This window comes from Anabrus simplex, chromosome 1, assembly GCF_040414725.1.
Source record: "Anabrus simplex isolate iqAnaSimp1 chromosome 1, ASM4041472v1, whole genome shotgun sequence".
Lineage (NCBI taxonomy): Eukaryota > Metazoa > Arthropoda > Insecta > Orthoptera > Tettigoniidae > Anabrus > Anabrus simplex.
This window is the reverse complement of record NC_090265.1, coordinates 1337562977-1337584268: the sequence shown is the minus strand read 5'-3', so window position 1 is coordinate 1337584268 and position 21292 is coordinate 1337562977. Positions and strand designations below refer to the sequence as shown.

The following is a 21292-nucleotide window of genomic DNA, read 5'->3' as shown; positions in this document are numbered from 1 at the left end:
ATTTATGATTATGTGTTATGATTAATTTACGAAGTGTTATATCGTTGGAATGTGGTGTGGGAGAAGTGGTGATATACGTAGAGGTGGTATATGATGTGGAGTTGGTGTTGTATCGCTGAAATGTGGTGTTGGAAGTATTGAAGGCTTAGTATTTATGATTAGGTGATGTATGGTTTGGTATTGAGATGGTTTATTTACGGCTGAATTCGTGGGAGTTGGAAGGTGGTATTATTGTATTGGTGTCTGGTATGAGTATTGAATATTTGGAGCTGGAGATAGGTGATTTTATTATCATTTTGTAAATTTTGGTTTGTTTGTATGGAGAGGATGAATAAATATGATGTTGGAGAGGTGTTGGTATATGCGTGATTGGTATTTGTTATTCATTGCCGAAATTTTTGGAGATGGAGAGGTATTTTATTATGGAGTGTTATGACGGAATGAAATGAAATGAAGCAATGTTAACGCGGATTGGTAAAAGCTGTGGTATGATGGATTGGAATGCAATGACGGAATATTGTTGTTATTATTTAGCCTTTTACTATAGGAGGTGGAATCTGAAAGATTGAATGCAATGTTAGTGTTATGGCTGGTTTGGTATGCAATCGTGTAATGTTGCTGTTGTAACTTATTTTGGAGTAGGTCAGGGAACAATAGAGGTGATGAAAATGCTGAAGCAAGAAGGTTGCGTGATGAGTGGGTACGTGTGAGTGATAAGCAGAAAGTTGCAACACCAGCAGTAGAATGTAAACATAGAACAGGCTGAGGAGGTAAGATAGTTTGGGACCAGCAATAAGAAATGGGATAGTTGTTATCCTTAGTCTTATCTTTTCTTTTCTTTTTATTCGTGAGTTGTTGTAAACTGGTGTTGATGGAGCTGGTTCTGGTATAGAACCATGGCGTTAGGTCTTTTTGTTTTATTGTTCATTTCATTTTATTTTGTATGTGGTGGAGAGTGGTGGCTTAGGTTGGACTACGTTTATTAATTTTATTAGTTATTTATTATTATTGTGAACATGTATTCGGGGCTGAACGCCTGTTATGTTCATTAATAAATACTAATACTAATACTAAAATTTGTTTGACTGCCAATTATGCTTACTTTTTACATTTTAATTTACCTCTTCTAAACTGTACCGGTTAACCTAACTCCTAATGTAATGACATGGAAGAATCAAATTCTTATTTCATTTTGTCATGATTGTCTTAAGGTGTTAAAGCGCGTGCTCATCCGTCCGTATCGAAAAGCTTTCATGCCCATGTAGAGTAAATTAAAAAAGCGTACGCGCTTGCCTTTGGTGTTTAAATATCCCAATTTTGTAATTTTTCTGAGCCTTTGGCTCTACTTGTTGTTGCCTTTTGTTTTATTGGTGCGAAAATAAAAAATAAAAAAATAAAATTTTAATAAGTTTACTCGAACTTTAAGCTTTGCTTGTCCACCCATTCACCACTCACGCTTCTTTCCCTCTCTGATTCGTGGAAATCACCGTAATAATAATAATAATAATAATAATAATAATAATAATAATAATAATAATAATAATAATAATAATAATAATTGAACGATCCTCACTCGGTCTAGGATGTTGAAGGAAGAAACGTGCTGTCATTGGAGACACTGATTTATGACTAAGTAATATTTGGTTGTCAGTTTTAAGATACGCTATTCTGGAGGTTTTAATTGTTTCTTTTAACGGCAGTTTAACGTCGCCCTATCACATCGAAAGTTTTCGGTGACGCAAGGATGGGAAGATAGCAGTCATGGCCTCCCTAGCTACTTTTCGCCAATATTCAGGCATGCTCTTCTACTCGGGACGCAGCAGCAATCCCATCTACCGGAGATGAGTGGCAACAGAAGGGACAAATCACAACAGTGGTCAATATAATGTATAATCGTGTATAATATATATGCCTTCACATTTAGTTTTCTTCGTGTGAAAATGGGAACGTCGTCGCCATGGGACCTATCTGTGTCGATGCGACGTAAAACAACTTGTGACGAATGTAAACCATGGAAAACTAACTTCAGGGCTGTTGACGATGTGATTCGAATCCACCAACTCCCAAATGAAAACTCACAGCTACGCGACCTTAACCGCACAGCCAATTCACTCGATGTGGGTACAGTAATATTGTAATCCCAAATTACTTTCTATTTTTACTTCATTCTTGTATATCCCTGGGTTAGTGAAAACTGACACATCATTATAAATATTTGATAGGTACTTGTTTCGTACCTCACTTTACTCCGTACTCTTGACGAAGTTGGGCAACGTTCTTCATTATTACTCGTGAAGGTGTCATGAAGTGGAATGTTAAACTGACATAGAATGCGTTTTGAAAGAAATATTATTTTAAGGTCAACAGCTATTTTGTTGTGAAGTATCAACTTCCCTGTTACAGATTAAAGCATCCATGAAGCTCGCGCATTTCCAAAAGAGAGTATGGAAGGCAGTTAATAATTATCGCAGCGAAGTTTCTGACCCCGAGATTATTCGTAAATTGAATTCTCTGTCGTTTCTGGGTAACGCAGCACTTCCAGATCACAAATACAAAGAGGTAAGTGAGTAATAAACATTATTATTATTATTAGACCTAAAGTAGCTGTGAACACTTTATTTAAAGGAGGAATACATTATACATTCTACTGAAGAAACTACCACTTCCCCATTAAACTTAAAGCTTTAATGGTGCTCTTCTTAAGTCTGACTCACAGTAGCTCCCTCTTACTTATCTTTAGACTTTCAACTTACTGTACCTTGATCAACTACTGCTGTTTTTCCACCCCAATGGTAAACATGTCTGGCATCCCCAGGTTTTCTCCTTTATATTCACAGAGTTTATGGTCCTTCCCTGTCATTGTACATAGGCCTTATTCTTGAAGAGGAAGAAATTCTTCCTCTTTGGATTATTGTAACAAGGTACCGGTAACTTAGAGTTATTTTCATACTTAAAATAGCAATCGTGACCATAGGGTTAATCAAACTCCCTATATTGGAAGTCATATTTCAATTTTGTTGCTATTTCCAATTGTGTACCTGCAAAATTATATCTTCCTTGGCTTGTTTCAGTTGGATAACCTAGTGAACGACATGGAGGCCACTTACAGCAAGGCTGCGGTGTGCGATTTCAGGAATCAAACACGTTGCGACATCCGACTTGATCCAAGTAAGTTATGTGATTCTTTAGAACCGTGAAATTAGCGACGCTGATCTCATTCCGTCAGATTACAACTCTCCACCTTTACTGCTCTACTACTGTAGTTCGATCAACGAACGAGCCTGCTGCTAGAACGAACACTTTTATTATTATTATTATTATTATTATTATTATTATTATTATTATTATTATTATTATTATTATTATTATTATTATTATTATTATTATTATTATTATTATTTAGCGCATGGCTTTTATTTCCCGGAGTGTTCGGGGACAACAACAACAACAACAACAATAATAATAATAATAATAATAATAATAATAATAATTCTGATTAATTAGACCTATTATGTCCTTAATTTTACTATTTAAAATAAAGCAAACACTGGTATATCAGTTTACAAAAGCTTAAAAATAGCCACCTGTTATAGACCGATATATGGTAAAATCTGTTTCCATTCAACTCTCTTACAGCATGATTCACATGTATTTTCAAGTACAGTGATGAAATTACATTAATAAGGCTATGCACGTGCTTGTACTCTGGGTTTACATGTAAAGCATGCGCGTTTAAATTTGAAAAAAAGTAAAAAGCTTCATACAACTGAGCTGCGACTTCATTATGTATGCTCCTTTTCATGACTGAGCTTAAACAATTACACGCATTCTCTCTGAAATACATATCGGAAAGTTTGCGAATAAACAACATATTTCCTAGGAACAAACATATTACCTCTATTCTTGAAGGAAATGAATGGATAAGGATTTTCTCTTTTGTACAACTGTTTCCTTAGAAGTGTCACATTGCAGAGAATTGACTAACATCTTTATCGCAAATCCTGAGATATATTCAATAATATTCAGTGATAATAAACCACCCATTCTAATTTTAACAGTAATTTTGACACTTTACAATATATCTCTAAAGAATAGAAGGGACCGAGACCACTATTATTCAATTACTAAGATGACCAAAACAATAACCTATAACCAAATGTTGTAGTAACTATTATTATTATTATTATTATTATTATTATTATTATTATTATTATTAAAGGGGAAAAAGTGTTTGGGATGGAGAAATTGAAAAAGTTATTTCAGACAAATAAATGCTTGTAATATATTTTTGTCGACTAGTAAATTAGAAGATAAAATAGAGTATCACCACAAGAGAGCAATAGCAAAAAGGGAAGTGCGGAGAAAGCACAGAAAGATTTGAGAAAACCTTATTTCTCACCTGGAGACTGATTAACAAGACTACAACCACAGACCTATAAAATACTCAAGAAACTGAATAATGATGAAGAAGAAGACATACACATTAATGCAATACCTCTAACGGAGTGGCTCATTTATTTTCGGAACCTTTGGAGAGGTTCAAATATTGAACCATTTCTTCTGCCAACATCTCTTAACAAGACGTCGGAATCCATTACACTCGAAGAACTGGAATTAGTACTCAGAAAACTTAGAAATGGAAAAGCATCTAGAGAAGACTCAATAAATGCAGAACTATTCAAGTACTCCAGTAACATCTTCAAGCAAAGATTTCTCAAATTCATCAATTTAATTTGGAATGGCAATAGACCAGCAGAGAATTGGCAAAAAATGCTATAGTTACTCCTCTTCATAAGAAAGGCAGTGTGAAAAATTGTGGAAATTACAGAGGGATACGTATACACATCTCAGGTTACAAAATTTATTCTAATATTGTCAAAGAAAAATTATTCAGGTATTACGAAAATGTGAATGGAAATGAACAACATGGATTTCGAAAAGGACACGCATGTGCTGATGCTTACTTTACCTTGAAAATCTTAGTAGAAAAACGCACCGAGCTCGATAGCTGCAGTCGCTCAAGTGCGGCCAGTTATCCAGTATTCGGGAGATAGTAGGTTCGAACCCAACTGTCGGCAGCCATGAAAATGGTTTTCCGTGGTTTCCCATTTTCACACCAGGCAAATGCTGGGGCTATACCTTAATTAAGGCCACGGCCGCTTCCTTCCCACTCCCAGCCCTTTCTTGTCCCATCGTCGCCATAAGACCTATCTGTGTCGGTGCGACGTCAAGCAAGTAGCAAGAAAAACGCAGGGAATTTAACTTGGAAACTCACATAGCATTTGCTGATTTTAAGAAAGCCTTTGACCTAGTTAACAGGAACGACTTCTTAATATCTTAGCAGAAGATAATGTCCCACAACAGTTAATAGATAGCATATACAAGATGTACAGTGACAACCTTATTGCAATAAAATTAGGTAATCATCAGACTGAATGGGAACCGATCAGCAGAGGTGCGAGACCAGGTTGTGGACTTTCTGCTTTGTAGTTTCTAATCTATATGAACAACATAATGCAGGAATGAAGGCATGAAAGGAGTGGATCAGTCCTTGTCAGCAGATATCTCACAGATCTAGATGCCATACTCTTTGCTGATGATGTTGCATTGGCAGCATCATCAGAAGATGATCTTCAGTGGTCAGTATTTAATCTCCAGAACGTCTCTTCAAAATTTGACATGATCATTTCACCACAAAAGAGCAAAATAATGGCCTTTAAGGGGAAGGCCCTATCCCCAGTAGAATCTGTTTAGATAATAAATTTGTGGAAAGAGCCAACGAATTCAATTATCTGGGATACAATTTATCTTACCAAGGATAAATGGATATCTCTGCAAAAATAACCAAATTTACCAGAACAGCAGGAATCATAAATCACAAGCCATCTCTTGTCCATAAACACACTCGCTAACGTTTTTATAACACTTTAGTCAGACCACCCCTTTGCTACGGCAGTGAGGCATGGACAATAAGAACTCAAGACAATTCCAGAATTTCAGCACGTGAAATGACGTTCATGCGCAGAACAGCAGGCTATACAAAATGGGATCGTATAAGAAATGAAGATGTGCTTAAGGGACTGAATGTGAAACCAGTAATCAATTACATCTATGATTACCAAGAAAACTGGAAACGTCACGTTCAAAGCATGGAATCTGGAAGAGTACCAAAGGAGATCCTACGCTATCAACGAAGAGAACAGAGATCTGTAAGACGTCCAATGAAGCGATGGAAAGAAAATGCAAGACCGTAACGTGCTACATGGCCCAATACTTGGAATGATGATGCTGATGCTGCTGCTGCTGCTGATGATGATGGTGATGATGATGATGATGATGATGACGAGGACATAACCTCTCCTCCCCAAATGCCAACCTCACCTTCCCGGGATTAAAACAAACTGTTCCCACAGACGAGGCTCTGTCGACCAAGCCACGACGGTATAACCGTTAAATCAATTACGGAGGAAATGCTGTAATTTCAGCTAGTCCTTGAGCTGAGAGGTGGCAGCCCCATCAATGGTCTTACTTCCTTCAGGCTAGCAACCTGTCGGAAGGACATTTGATTGCTTTCAAGTCCTGCAAAAAGAAAAATGCAAGACCCTAACGGGGCACATGGCCCAATACTTGGAAGGAAGATGATGATGATGATGATGATGATGATGATGATGATGATGATGATGATGATGATGATGATGATTCCGTAGCCTAACGGTTAACACTATTAGCTGCCGTCCTCGGGAACCCGGGTTTGATTCCCGGTATTGAGAGAAATTTACGAATGGTAGGAGGGCTAGTATGTGGTTAAAATGGTACATGAAGCTCACCTCCATCGGGAGTATGCCTGAAAATTGCTGCACTATCTCGGAAAGAGGACACGAGTTTATATTTTTATATTATTACAATTAGGCCCTTTGTCGCACTCCATCAAGTAGGGGATAACGCTAACAAATATACATCGGAAGGAAGTGCTCTCTGCCTCCTACATAACTAGGCATCTTAGATAGTAACTGGTGGTTCTTGACAGTTTGCATCCACATACTTTGGCTAGTGCACAGAAGAGTTCTGACTGAAACTGTCTTCCTTGATCTGTAATTATTTGATTAGGTGATCCAAACCGGGTTATCCAGTTGTTGTAGAAAGCTTGTGCCACTGTCTCTGCTGTAATGTTTTAGAGAGGAATAGCTTCGACCCAGTTTGAGAATCTATCCACAAATGTTAGGCAGTAACTAAAGCTATCGGATGGTGGTAGTGGTCCTACAACGTCTATGTGCACTACACTGAATCGTTGATCGACTATTGGAAATACTGAAATGAGAGATTTCGTGTGCCTTGATATCTTGCATTTCTGACAGGACAGGCAACACTTTGTCCTCAAATCAGTTTCACAGTTGCTTTGTTGCCTGGATAAGACCTATTATGGTAATGTTGAAACACAGCTAAACGAAGCTTTTCTGGATCATATGGACGGATATTGCCTGTAGATACATCACAGCATAGTATATTTTCAGCTGGGGTAGGCTGTGGTTTAAACTGCAGCGAAATTTGAGGAGTTAACCGCAAGAAGTTAATCTCGTCATCCTTCATTTGTGCTTTAGCGATATCTTCATAGTCGATGGAAAGCAGTTCTGTTCTGGAAAGATGATCTGAAACTGTATTTTCTTTTCCTGATACATGGCGCAAGTCAGTTGTGAATGGCGAAATGTATCGGCTTCCTCCTCTCATCTGTGTACATTTAACACGGAACGCGACCGAATCGATAGCTACCCCTGACACAAATAAACTTAATTTACTATTCTGATTCATCAATAAAAAATATTTCACATACGCATAATCAGCTGTTTCACTAATACATAAAATAAACACAAACTCTGTAGCAAAGGGAACTAAACTAAATTGAATTCCAACCAGAAACTTAATCTGCACTGAATCTATGACAATAGGACAGAACCATATTGCCGCAAACACATCAACCACTATGAAATGAATTCACAACATCAAAATAAAGGTTGCAACTGCAGATCAGAATATGCATTGCCAAATGCACAGTAAAATACAAATCACATATTCGACAAAAACAAAATCAGTCATATCCATAGTTACCAGGAAAATCATGTTCAATGACCTGGCAGGGAGTCGAACTCCGACAACCTGGATCGCAACATTACAGTGACCTATAATTTCCTATCTTAAATGGACCATCGCGAAATATTTTAAAATCTTTTAACATCAATGTGCTGTTCCTAAATTATTCAATCGGAATTATATAATAAATGACATTTATTCTTTCATTTTATGACCCTAATCAACGCAGTTTGAATCTCCTTTAAATATACAGGCATAGCAGTATGAACGTCTTATCTTTGAGTGCAACTCATTCACTGTCTATCTCACTCACACGGCAATCTTCCGTCACCACAGAATGAATATCTCTCCGTTCTAATTAACTCCATATGTTTCTCTTAAACCATCTTTCGTATAACTTAGCCTTCCTGGACGAAAATCACAATTATTTATAAGTAAGCAACGCTTTCAATACACATTATTCATCTCACACTTCGCATGCCTACAAGCGCACTTCTTACCAGGGTTCGTAACATATCAAGAAACACTTTACTTCACATTGCGTAAACAGACTCTGGGATGGGTTTAAAGCAATTGTTGAGGAACGTGAAAATAAGTTTGTACCTTTGAAGGTAGTAAAGAATGGTAAACATCCACTATATTATAACAGAGAAGTAAAGAGACTAAGAAGGAGGTGCAGGTTGAACGAAATAGAGTTAGAAATGGTTGTGGAAGTAAGGAGAAATTGAAGGAACTCACTAGGAAAATGAATCTAGCAAAGAAGGCAGTTAAGGATAACATGATGGCAAGCATAATTGGTGGTCATACAAATTTTATTGAAAAATGGAAATGTATGTACAGGTACTTTAAAGCAGAAAAAGGTTCAAAGAAGGACATTCCAGGAATCATTAATGAACAAGGGGAGTGTGTATGCGAGGATCTTCAAAAGGCAGAAGTATTCAGTCAGCAGTATGTAAAGATTGTTGGTTACAAGGAAAATGTCCAGATAGGGGATGTAATACTAAAGAAGTACTCAAATTTACCTATGATAACAATGACATTTACAGTAAGATACAAAAGTTGAAAACTAGAAAAGCAGCTGGAATTGATAAGATTTCTGGGGATATACTAAAGGCAATGGGTTGGGATATAGTACCATATCTGAAATACTTATTTGATTATTGTTTGGTTGAAGGAGCTATACCAAATGAATGGAGAGTTGCTATAGTAGTCCCTGTGTATAAAGGAAAGGATGATAGACATAAAGCTGAAAATTACAGGCCAGTCAGTTTGACATGCGTTGCATGTAATCTTTAGGAAAGCATTCTTTCTGATTATATTAGACATGTTTGCGAAATTAATAACTGGTTTGACAGAAGGCAGTTTGGTTTCAGGAAAGGTTATTCCACTGAAGCTCAGCTTGTAGAATTTCAGCAAGATATAGCAGATATCCTGGATTCAGGAGGCCAAATGGACTGTATTGCGATTGACCTCTCTAAGGCATTTGATAGGGTGGATCATGGAAGACTACTGGCAAAAATGAGTGCAATTGGACTAGACAAAAGAGTGTGTGAATGGATGGCTATATTTCTACAAAATAGAACTCAGAGAATTAGAGTGGGCGAAGCTTTATCTGACCCTGTAATAATTAAGAGGGGAATTCCTCAAGGCAGTATTATTGGACCTTTATATTTTCTTATATATATATATCAACGATATGTGTAAAGAAGTGGAATCAGAGATAAGGCTGTTTGCAGATGATATTATTTTATACAGAGTAATAAACAAGTTACAAGATTGTGAGCGGCTGCAGGGTGACCTCGATAATATTGTGAGATGGAATGTGGGCAATGGTATGATGATAAACGGGGTTAAAAGTCAAGTTGTGAGTTTCACAAATAGGAAAAGTCCTCTCAGTTTTAATTACTGTGTTGATGGGGTAAAAGTTCCTTTTGGGGATCATTGTAAGTACCTAGGTGTTAATATAAGAAAAGGCCTTCTTTGGGGTAATCACATAAATATGACTGTTAATAAAGGGTACAGATTTCTGCACTTGGTTATGAGGGTATTTAGGGGTTGTAGTAAGGATGTAAAGGAGAGGGCATATAAGTCTCTAGTAACACTCCAACTAGAGTATGGTTCCAGTGTATGAAACCCTCACCAGGATTACTTGATTCAAGAACTGGAAAAAATCCAAAGAAAAGCAGCTCGATTTTTTCTGGATAATTTCCGACAAAAGAGTAGGGTTAGAAAAATATTGCAAAGTTTGGGCTGGGAAGACTTGGGAGAAAGGAGACAAGCTGCTCGATTAAGTGGTATGTTCCTAACTGTCAGTGGAGAGATGGCGTGGGAGGACATCAGTAGACGAATAAGTTTGAGTGGCGTCTTTAAAAGTAGGAAAGATCACAATATGAAGATAAAGTTGAAATTCAAGAGGACAAATTGGGGAAAATATTCGTTTATAGGAAGGGGAGTTAGGGATTGGAATAACTTACAAAGGGAAATGTTCCATAATTTTCCAATTTATTTGCGTCCCTTTAAGAAAAGGCTAGGAAAACAACAGATAGGGAATCTGCCACCTGGGCGACTGCCCTAAACGCAGATCAGTAGTGATTTATTTATTTATTTATTTATTTATTTATTTATTTATTTATTTATTTATTTATTTATTTATTTATTTATTTATTTATTTATTTATTGATTGATTGATTGCCGGCGCTATATTCAACTATTACGCTCCATATTATCACCGGTTCGTCTCCTGCTACTAGCGTTCTTATTTTAAAGGTCTTACTTCAAAGCTAATGTCAACTAAATCACAACATGAATTATATGACAGAACACCTATTCCCCCACAGCACACTACCGTAGTTAAAATACATGTTACTTATTGATGAAACAGACTCTAAATATCCACTGTAATGTGCATGACTGGTCAATGCTTCATGTCAATGAACTCTCTCTCGACGATTAAAAATTATCCATGCAACATGCCACAAACTATCCTATCCTACCCTACCCCAGTGACTATAAACACATACTGATTGACATCTATGCTAATTTATATATTTACACACACGAATATCATGTTAGAAGATCACGCATTATAGAAGATCATATTTCAACACAGGTTTCTTATTATTATAGAAGATCATATTTACTCCCTATATCTAGCTACCCTTGCTACAATAAAAGGATAAAAGTTAACTTTTCATGCAAGAAAATTATTTACAAGTTAAGATACAGCTAATCAAGCATAAGCTCAATATTATGAATCAGGAGGTACTTATCGAGTTCGGCGGCGTTCCCTGGTCAGCCTCACAGCATATTTGGCCTCAGGTAAGCCCCATGATATGATTTACTCCATTATAAATGTAGCATTAACATGTCCATAAATGCCTTCCTCGACATCCATGTTCTTCACTCTTGTTTGGTTTAACATTTCACACGGCTTCACTCGCATTTTTAGACTAAAATACAATTACATACAAGTACACAACACACTCTTGTCAACATTTTAGTAATACTCCGTCTCTGCAAACTTCGCGATTTCCGACACGTGGCACTGCAAAGCGTCCCGCGACTTTACATCGTTCCGGTCTTTACTGCCTAACGAAAAAGTTGATAACGTAAGACTTTATATCTCCAAATCCTTGATTATTTACACTCCCAAGTATCTAAATAAAATATCGGATCCAGTTATACGTTCTCAATTGTTAAAATTATTAGGCTGAGAAATTCTCAAAATTCTATTCCATGGCGACCACCATACACCTCGGTCCGAATCGTCCGAACCACAAAGCAGAGTAAGACCCTCGGACAGCGCGTCACTTTCTCCTGTACGCTTGCCTCATGGCATGGAGCTCAGGGAATCCCCTCATCTGTTGTGTAATACCCTGCCTTACATAGCTGCGTTTATAAATTGCAATAAATTATTAGGATATATCGTCTTAATTTTCCAACTATATAAGAGCCTGAATTTTCTTCTACGTTATCTCCCGGCGTATTTTTGCCAATATTGGAGGGCTTTCATACTGGCGTCCATATTTCTTTTCCCACACAGCCTCGAGCATGCTGTGCTTTGATTCGCTACTCAGACGTCCTACCAACTTAAATTCTGAGTAGCTCTGTCGCACTCTTTTCTCTCTCTAGCGTGGAATATTCCTCTTGTACAATCAAATGACCCTGACATGTGTACTCTCTGGCTACAAGCTCAAGCAAACGGAATTGCAACACCTATCCGGCCTATCATTGTAACTCCACTTCTTTATTCCCGTAACTTTCTATCATTTTTAATATTCTATGCCAATGATAAGAGCCGTTTGGGTTCAGCATACATAATTTTGAGAATAAGTCTGAGGTTAGGAAAGACTTTTCTCGAATTCTATACGGTGAACCTATTCGCGTTCCTAGAAAAATATTAATTTAGATTATAATTGATATTGTGATATTCCTTCAGTGTCTATGTGCTTCAAAATGTCGAGTGATTCAGATGCAAGTGTACAATAATATGAGCTTGCCTGCGGAAATGTTTGGCTGGACCTTCGAGTATAACAAAACTTATAAGTGTGACAAATGGAGCAATCTGTACACTGTTACACAGAAGAAATAGTGACTTGGAGGGGATTAGGTGGGTTTGTGACGCAGGGTTTTAAAACTTCCGTACCAACACCTTCCGATTCTCTCTGTGGTTATCTGTTATCTTGGACTGATGGGCTCGTACATGTGGTTGTGTATCAATGTTTAGAGTCTATAGAGATTTTGCACTCATGTTCTTTAATGGGTAAAATCCTATTACATCTTTAGTGTCTGAGCGTTTCATTAGGCCTACTAAGGTTACCCTCATTGTGTGAGGTGCTGCTATGCCATATGTCAACAGTATGTTCTTTGGGTTAACATAATCATTTCGGGTGTTCTTGGGCTGAAAGGCTCAGACGGTTAAGGCGCTGGCCTTCCGACCCCAAGTTGGCAGACTCCGGTGGTATTTGAAGGAGCTCAGATACGTCAGCCTCGTGTCGGTAGATTTACTGACACGTAAAAGAACTCACGTGGGACTAAATTCCGGCACTTCGGCGTCTCCGAAAACTGTAAGAAGGTAGTTATTGGGACCTAAAGCCAATAATATTATTTCGGGTGTACTTCCCTTTCATTGGGTAATGAATATAAGAAATTGTCCACCACTTCAAAACTAAGGCAATACATTTTTTTAGTTCTCATGAGAGCGAATAAATTGAGGAATTTCTCTCCTTAATTTATTTTGAAACATTCAAAATGATGTTATAAATATAATTTTAACAGTTTCATCATGTATTTTCACCTATCCAGCGAAGTGAAATCTATAAGTAAACGTTATTTGAATAATTGAAATTTCTACATAAGCAGATTTTTTGTTCTCTTTTCTAGTAAAATATATGTGATTCTAGTTGATTATATGTGGTACGTACTTGTTGGCGAAGCGTTTTCATACCGGAAAAAAGATTTTCCCTACAAACTGTCATATGGGCTCCCATGTCACTGGTTCTTTCAGATCAACATCCACCGTCTTTCTTCCCTACATTATGTTACAAGAACGACGCAAATGTCTTAAAATTTGTATTTCTTTGGATTCGAAGTCGAAATGTGTTGGGTTTTAATAGCGCATTTTGTTATTCTCTTCGAGCCGCTAGATGGCAGCACTACACGCTGTCGCCGCTGCTCTCGTGTTAACTGAGGAGAGTTTCCACTATTTTCATATTACGGTAAGCTATTTGGTGTTAGTTATCAAAGTAAAAGTTCTAAACCGTTCAGACCCTGCCCACACATATGTGTAGGTCAGGAACATATTTATTTCTTACTTCGTAATTCTCGCAAGAAGGTTCAAACCTGTACCACAAGTTTGTTTAAGCTTTGCTCTCTTACATACAACTGGTTAAGTTTCTAATAATCAGGTCTTGGCTGTGAAAATTTGATGTGTATCTATCTCCATCAAGGAATATAATCGGTTTCAGAAATTGACACGAAATAGAGTAGTCAGTGTATGTCATTCAACTGATGAAATACAGTATAATTGAGATGTATCTGAATCTTTAAAAGAATGCAAACTGATTTAGAAAATCTCATGAAGTGAAGTAGTGTCACAATCCAATCTGAAAGATTTCAGCAATATGTGTTGCTTACCTGTTAAAATGCTGTGTGAAGTGCTGTGTTGTGTAATTACGGCTAAAATGTAATCTATCATAAAGGCAAGCAATTGCGACAGTTTTGTCCCGCATCACACAAATGTGTAGGTCGTAAATCAGTGTAAAACAAATTGTATTAATATTTTATTAAAAATTTTCCAATATTTTCCAGCTTGAAAGTACATCACAGTTGTTTTAAAAATTGAGCAGTCGGGTATGAAAGGGCTAAGAATCTATCAAAATTGATCCGTTTTAATATATCTTGTACCAGGAAATTGGTCGCACAGATGGCTTAGAGCGCGAAGAATATTGTTTGCAGGGCCGTGTGCGGTATACTAATTGAAGCGGTTACACAGAGAAGTTTTCATTATGAGTTCCAGTTTGCTATTTGCTTTACGTTGCACTGACACTAATAGGTTTTACGGCGACGATGGGTTAGGAAAGGCTTAGGAGTGGGAAGGAAGTGACTGTGGCCTTAATTAAAGTACAGCCCGCCTTTTGCCTGGTATGAAAACGGGAACCAACGGAAAGCCATCAACAAGGCTGCCGGCAATGGGGTTCAAACCCACTATCTTCCGACTGCAAGCTGACAGCTATGTGACCCAAACCGCCTAGCCAGTTGCCCAGTTGAGTTCCATTTAACTATCTATTTCTTCTCAAAGAAGTCTGTTGGATATATATGTATAATACGGTAAGTGTTTTGTCTGTGCATTGCACAGAATTTAAAAACGATGGTATTTCTGTATGGGTCGTGTCCACAGTAACAAGGAAATGCATTTTTTAATTTTCTGTCATCTCTGTCTATCCGTATGTGTATATAGTACGCGAACCTTTTCTTGAGCACACGTTCCCATTTAGCACTATGGAGTTCAGGGATCAAGAAAAGGTTCGCGTACTATACGCGCATCACGAGAAAATGGCTGAAGAGGATTTTATAAAAGTCGGTATGTAACGTCAGGGAGCGAGGCTCTACAATCTAGACTATAAACAATTTTATTCACGCTGAGTGAAATGGTACTTTAGGGGAAGGTCTAAAATGTAATTCTCAAATATTTATAATATTGGTGGTCGTATCGATAAATACTACATAACTAAAGTTATACAGAATTGAATTTCTGATCGTTTATGTCATGTACATTTTTATCGTACCGACTATGATAACAGAACTACGAGAAAGTGCTTGAACAGAACTTAATGGAAATCGGTATGTAAAGTCAGGGAATAGGGCACTACAGTCTAGACTATGAATAATTTTATTCACACTGTATGAAATGGTAGGTAAACGGAAGGTGCCTAAAATTTTATTTTTAAAATAGTCTACCTATGTTTTTGGTCCTATGGAAAAGTACTACCCAACAAAAATTATAGAGAATGCAATTTCCGATCATTTGTTTCTTATACAGTTTTACTGCCCGGCTCCATGGCTAAACGGTTAGCGTGCTGGCCTTTGGCCACAGGGGTCCAGGATTCGATTCCCGGCAGTGTCGGGAATTTCAACCTTAATTGGTTAATTTCTCTGGCACGGGGGCTGGGTGAATGTGTCGTCTTCATCATCATTTCATCCTCATCATGGCGCGCAGGTCACCTAGGGGTGTCAAATCGAAAGACCTGCATCTGGCGACCCGAACTTGTCCTCGGACACTCTCGGCACTAAAAGCCATACGCCATTTCATTTCACCGTACCAACTATGATAACAGAATTCATTAATTTATACTTTTGTTGCTTAGTCCATATCAACACCGAGCACTGCTAGCATGGATATATTGTTCAATTGCGTTTACTAGCGACGGTTTCAATCATGATTGTCTCAAAGTGTAAAACCGCGTGGTCATCGACCTATATCAGCATGGGAAATTGTGAAGATGATTATAAAAATGAGAAAATAATCCCGAAGGAATGATCGCTTAAATAAAAAGACAAGAATGAATACGAAAGAAAGACTCCCTTTACGTTAGCTGCCCTAATATCAGAGTCGGAAGAAAACTAAATGTGAAGGCCTATGATCAGTTTTCAAATGGTACAGACAAAGTTTCCACCTTTACATTCCAAACAATTTTTTGCTTAATTAGTAATTAACAAATGTCGGAACATGTTTCGTCCTTGTTGGTGGACATCTTCAGCCGAAAAAATGGAAGAATAAATAAAAGAGACAAAGACGAACACACATTAAATTACGATCCGGATTACGCAATACGTCAGTTAAAATGCACGATAAAAAATTGGAGGATGTTCTTAAAATGCTGGAGCACAAATGTTTGGTTCTGTTAAAATGAAGATAAAAATGTTGAACATGTGTGATAGTTCCAATAGAATACGATAATCGAGCTCTTCTTGTTTGCGTGATGATGATGTTGATGATTCTTGGTAAGGTTATGAGGCAGGCGGAATAGGTACTTGACTGTAAGTTCATACATGGAAAAATTGTGTTGTGGTTGAGTATCCCTAGAACGAAAACGGCTATTTGAAACATCTTATAATTACAAGTGAAATTGAATGAACATGCAACACATCTGACTACTTACGTCCTTGTCTTCCCAAGAGTGGTTACGCTCGATACGTGTGTTACTGTTGACGGCTGACTGAAGGTGAACTGTGGAGGCCATGTGTGATGAAAGCTAGTTTGAAGGGAGAGTAGGGATGGGTTGCATCCAGTGGCTAGAGGGTGAGCGTGTACAAGTGTTTCTTGTGAGGCTTGTTCAAAGAGAAACTGTTGAATAATGCGTCGAAAAGCACATTCACAGTTTCCGAAATTTCATTGAAATTGTGAGCAGGATCGCATTTTTGGTCTATGCAAATGAAGCTGTGTTCTGAGATGTTAGGGAAATTGCCCTTATTATTAAAGCAAAGAATTTTTAAGTCCTGCTCTATGGAAGTGAAAGAGTGATTGGATTCCTTTAGGTGGGCACTCATGGCGGAATATTTTCTTTATATCTAATAAAAAAGTTTCTTCCAGTTTGACCAACGTAACTCGCTGGACATTGGTTACAATTTAACAAGAAAACAGCTGATTTGTGGTATTTGCTATTGACTTTGTAATGGTCATAAAAGAGATATTGATTGTTTTCAATGTAATGCTGATATTATGTTTCTTAAGAATGTTTGTGATTTCATAAATGTTTCTATTGGTGTAAGTGAAGGTGGCATAGTTATCTCCTTTCTTTTTCGTCTCTCTGAGCAGAGTTGAGGTGGATTTGTTTACAATTTTACTGAAAATCCTATCTATGAAATGTTTGCTAAAACCTTTTTTTCTCGCAATAAAGTAGATTGTGTTGGGTTCTTTCCTTTGATTCGTGTCAGATAATGGGACGTTAAAAGCTCTATGAATTAGACAATAAAATGTCGCTCTTTTTTGAGAGTCCGGGTGCATAGAATCTTGACGAATGGTGTTTACGGTTTGGGTAAGCTTTCTATAGATATTAGAAGAAAGTTGTTCGAGCTGCTATTAATAGTGAGATCTAAAAAGTTTAACGAGTTATTGGTTTCAACTTCGGAAGTGAACTTAATCCATGGTTCAACTGCATTTAATTGTTCACGGATGATATCGCCGTTGGTGATGTTGTGAGCTATTAAATCAAACGTATCGTCGACATAGCGTGTCCAGAACACAATTCCTTTGATTTTGTTATGAATCTTGGTATTTTCCAAATGGCCCAAATACATTTCTGCCATTATCTCTGAAGCTGGGGAGCCGAGTGTTGTTCTCGGCTGTTGACCAGAATATACTGAGAATAAGAATATTATTGTTTACAATAGGCAAACAATACATAGTTGACTTTCCTCGGTCATTTTGAGTAATGAGGGAGGGTAAAAGAATCTTGGTGGACACTATGTTATCTTTAAACAGTCTGAATATTATATAGGAAATTAGTGTAATTATTGTAATTTTATTAATTCATATGTTGTTCCAAAGAAGTGCTAAAATGTAATTAGAGTAGAACTACCTGAATAAAATGGTGTACTTAAAAATACTGGTGAGGATGTGTGTCCCATACCCTCACCAGAGATGACCATGCTAAAGCCAATGTTTCTCGAACATTTTTATGGTTATCGAATAATGAATGCCTGCGTATTCTATTTTTTTAAAAAATAATTTCTGCTTCTGTAGTGCCACCCAAGTAATTATAATAATTAGTTCATTCTTCAGATAACAAGCATGCACCTTGAGATTTATCAGGATCAAGAGTTGAAACATGACTGTAAAATTTACAACCTTAAAACATATCTTAAAATCTAGCCAAGTATGTTTACTTTTGTCTTTCTTTCCATGATTCTGCTTTTCTTCTCTGAAATCATCAGTTTGAGAAACAAAAGAACATTTTGGAGCAACATTTACAGTAATGCATTTGTCCACCTTACATCAAATATTGTCACTCCTAGTTTCACATATTTTGTTGGAATATATGTCTGTTCTTTTTTTAATTATCTGCCTTACGTTGAACCAACACAGGTTTTATGGCGACAACGGGATAGGAAAGGGCTAGGAGGTTGAAAGAAGTGGCTGTAGCCGTAATGAAGGTACAGCCCCCGGATTTGCATGGTGTAAAACTGGGAAACCACGGAAAATCATCTTCAGGGCTGCCGACAGTGGGGTCTGAACCCACTATCTCCCAAATGCAAGCTGAGAGCTGCATGCCCCTAACTGCACCGCCAACTCACTCGGTCATCTGTTTTGTAATTTTGATGTATTATGAATTAGCCTTTTAAGAAAAATTCACTCCAACTTTTAAAATACAGACATCAAACAAACACAAACCTTGAAATCAACAAACCATAACCATATTAATACTATCGTGTGGTCATTTGGCTTTGCTGTCATCTGAACACTTCTCCTTTAACAGGATGGCCAGTCCATTTCCCAAGGAACTTAGTTCATTTTCCACCACCGAACAGATCCATATATCCATATTTCTTTGATAGGTTGGTAGTCAATGAGACGACTGTTGACTACACTGCCATCTAGTGCCATTAAATGGTACTCTTGAGCACAGTTTTTAAAAATAGCAATATTAGTGTAAAAATCAAATTTCCACTTTAAGGTAACATGTAAATACATCAGTTGTCAAGAAGTAGGCACTAGGTACCCTAAACTACTAAACAAATAAGTCAGTTGGACTGTGTCACTTCTATAATTGCAGCACTGACAAACATCATGGCGAACTGTCGGGAACCTAACGAATTGAAACATTACTGGTTGGCATGGCGGACCGCTACTGGTCGTCAGATGGGTGGACGTTACCGGCGGTACGTGGAGTTGCTGAATGAAGCGGCAGTACTGAACAGTAAGTTCCCTGACTTTTGGTAAGAGCATTTTATAGAAGACTTTATCATAATACTTCAACGTTTTGTCCATCGATATTACACCAGACACAAGACTGTGAAAGAATGACAGGAGTTACTGTTCCAAAGGAAAGCAGGCTTAATAAGAATTGACAACTAGGAATCAGTAATATTTTCATTTGCATTAGTAATAAGAGCCACATTGTGATATCTGGATTTCTTCATTTCGACAATTACTTTCAAATTATATAATTTTTAATTTTTTAAATTTATAAATTGACCTTTTTCTAGAATTATTAAGAAAAGAATATTCATTAGGAAATATTTTCTATGGAATATTGTACAAGTGTTTCCTTGACAACTGCTTTCAATTGTAGAAATCATTTATATATTTCCTCTGGAGTTTTTTATTTGTTTTAATGTTGTCAATCTTATGTTATTTTCAAGGACACTTCCTCTAAAGCACTATTTTGTCAATTTATGTATTTTTCATCTAAACAGTGTTATGTGGCTGAAGATGTTGATAATATACGAAACATGTATCACTTTTAACCGATAAGTTGCCTTAGGCAATCATTGTATCGACTAGGTGGAAAATAAATAAATACTTAGTTGTGAACCAGTTACGATTCGGGTCATACCGTTTACTGCAATAACAATTTGCTTGGTGCATGGAGAGAGGCATTCAAGTCTGGTGCTGCATATACTGAGACTGAGATGCATATGGCTATAGTGTTTTTGAATTGGCACCCCAGGACTTGCCCATCATCTTGTGAAAGATAATGTTGCAGGTGCTAACTCTCCAATGATCTATAGGGTTCAGTAAAATAATGTACCGTAATCAAAATTATTACTGTAACTATCTTTGTCAAATTGTTAAAAACAACTGTTTGTCTTAATTTTCTTTAACAACCGAGAAATTCAGGTTTGATTTAAATTTCAGCAAAATCGTATGTAGCAATTTTATTTAGTCTGTTTTTCTGTAAAGGGATATACTACCGGTACTGGTTTCCTTCCTGAGCTATTGCCAATCAATCAATCAATCAATCAATCAATCAATCAATCAATCAATCAATCAATCAATCAATCAATCAATCAATCAATCAATCTTCTGTTCTTAAGCATAGAATATGCAGTAGGCATTGTCACATGCAAGTTGTATACAAATAAAGATAGTACTGTACATGTTGGTGGGTAGCAGGTTAATAAATACATTACTGGTAGTGTTTACTCTAATATAAACTCTAATATAAAGCTGCGTACTGGTACATCTACTTCAGACGTAACCTTCTGAAAATGACTAAATAGGTAGGAACTGGACCTAGGTTCATCTATTCTAAAACAACTAACTATGTTATGAATAACATCCGTGCGTGAGCACCTCATCAACACACCAAAATATACATAAAATACACTCATAAAATACCGCTGGAGTACTCCATATTTATGACGACAACAACAACAACAACAGTGGGAAATCAAAAGCGAGGATCAAGGTACCATTTGCAGTTAGTCCATTGAAAGTCCAGTACAAAGCATAAATATATATATATGAAAATTCTGAGTTACAGTACCCCATAGCTTTCACCAACACATAATATTTAGCCACCGCAAGTGATGCAATACCAGGTGCCTAAGCACTCCACAGTTGTGGGTTAGTCCACACTTCACATTCCACGAACATTATAAAACCACGTTCCACCAAAGTTACATTTCCCCTTCCTGCCAAAGTTTGAAGTCAAAGACTCTCCACCAAAGTCTGAAGTCAAGTCCGCTCCACCGTTTTCTCATA

General features: G+C 37.1%; 1 protein-coding gene across 1 annotated transcript in view; it reads left to right on the top strand.

The window, feature by feature from the left end:
• The first annotated feature begins 19372 nt into the window (after window positions 1–19372).
• LOC136858968 (angiotensin-converting enzyme) overlaps window positions 19373–21292 on the top strand; it is a 248026-nt gene continuing 246106 nt past the window's right edge. Inside the window, exon 1 of the mRNA XM_067138664.2 lies at window positions 19373–19502. Coding sequence (XP_066994765.2) covers window positions 19373–19502 — 130 coding nt within the window. The remainder of the gene's footprint in view (window positions 19503–21292) is intronic.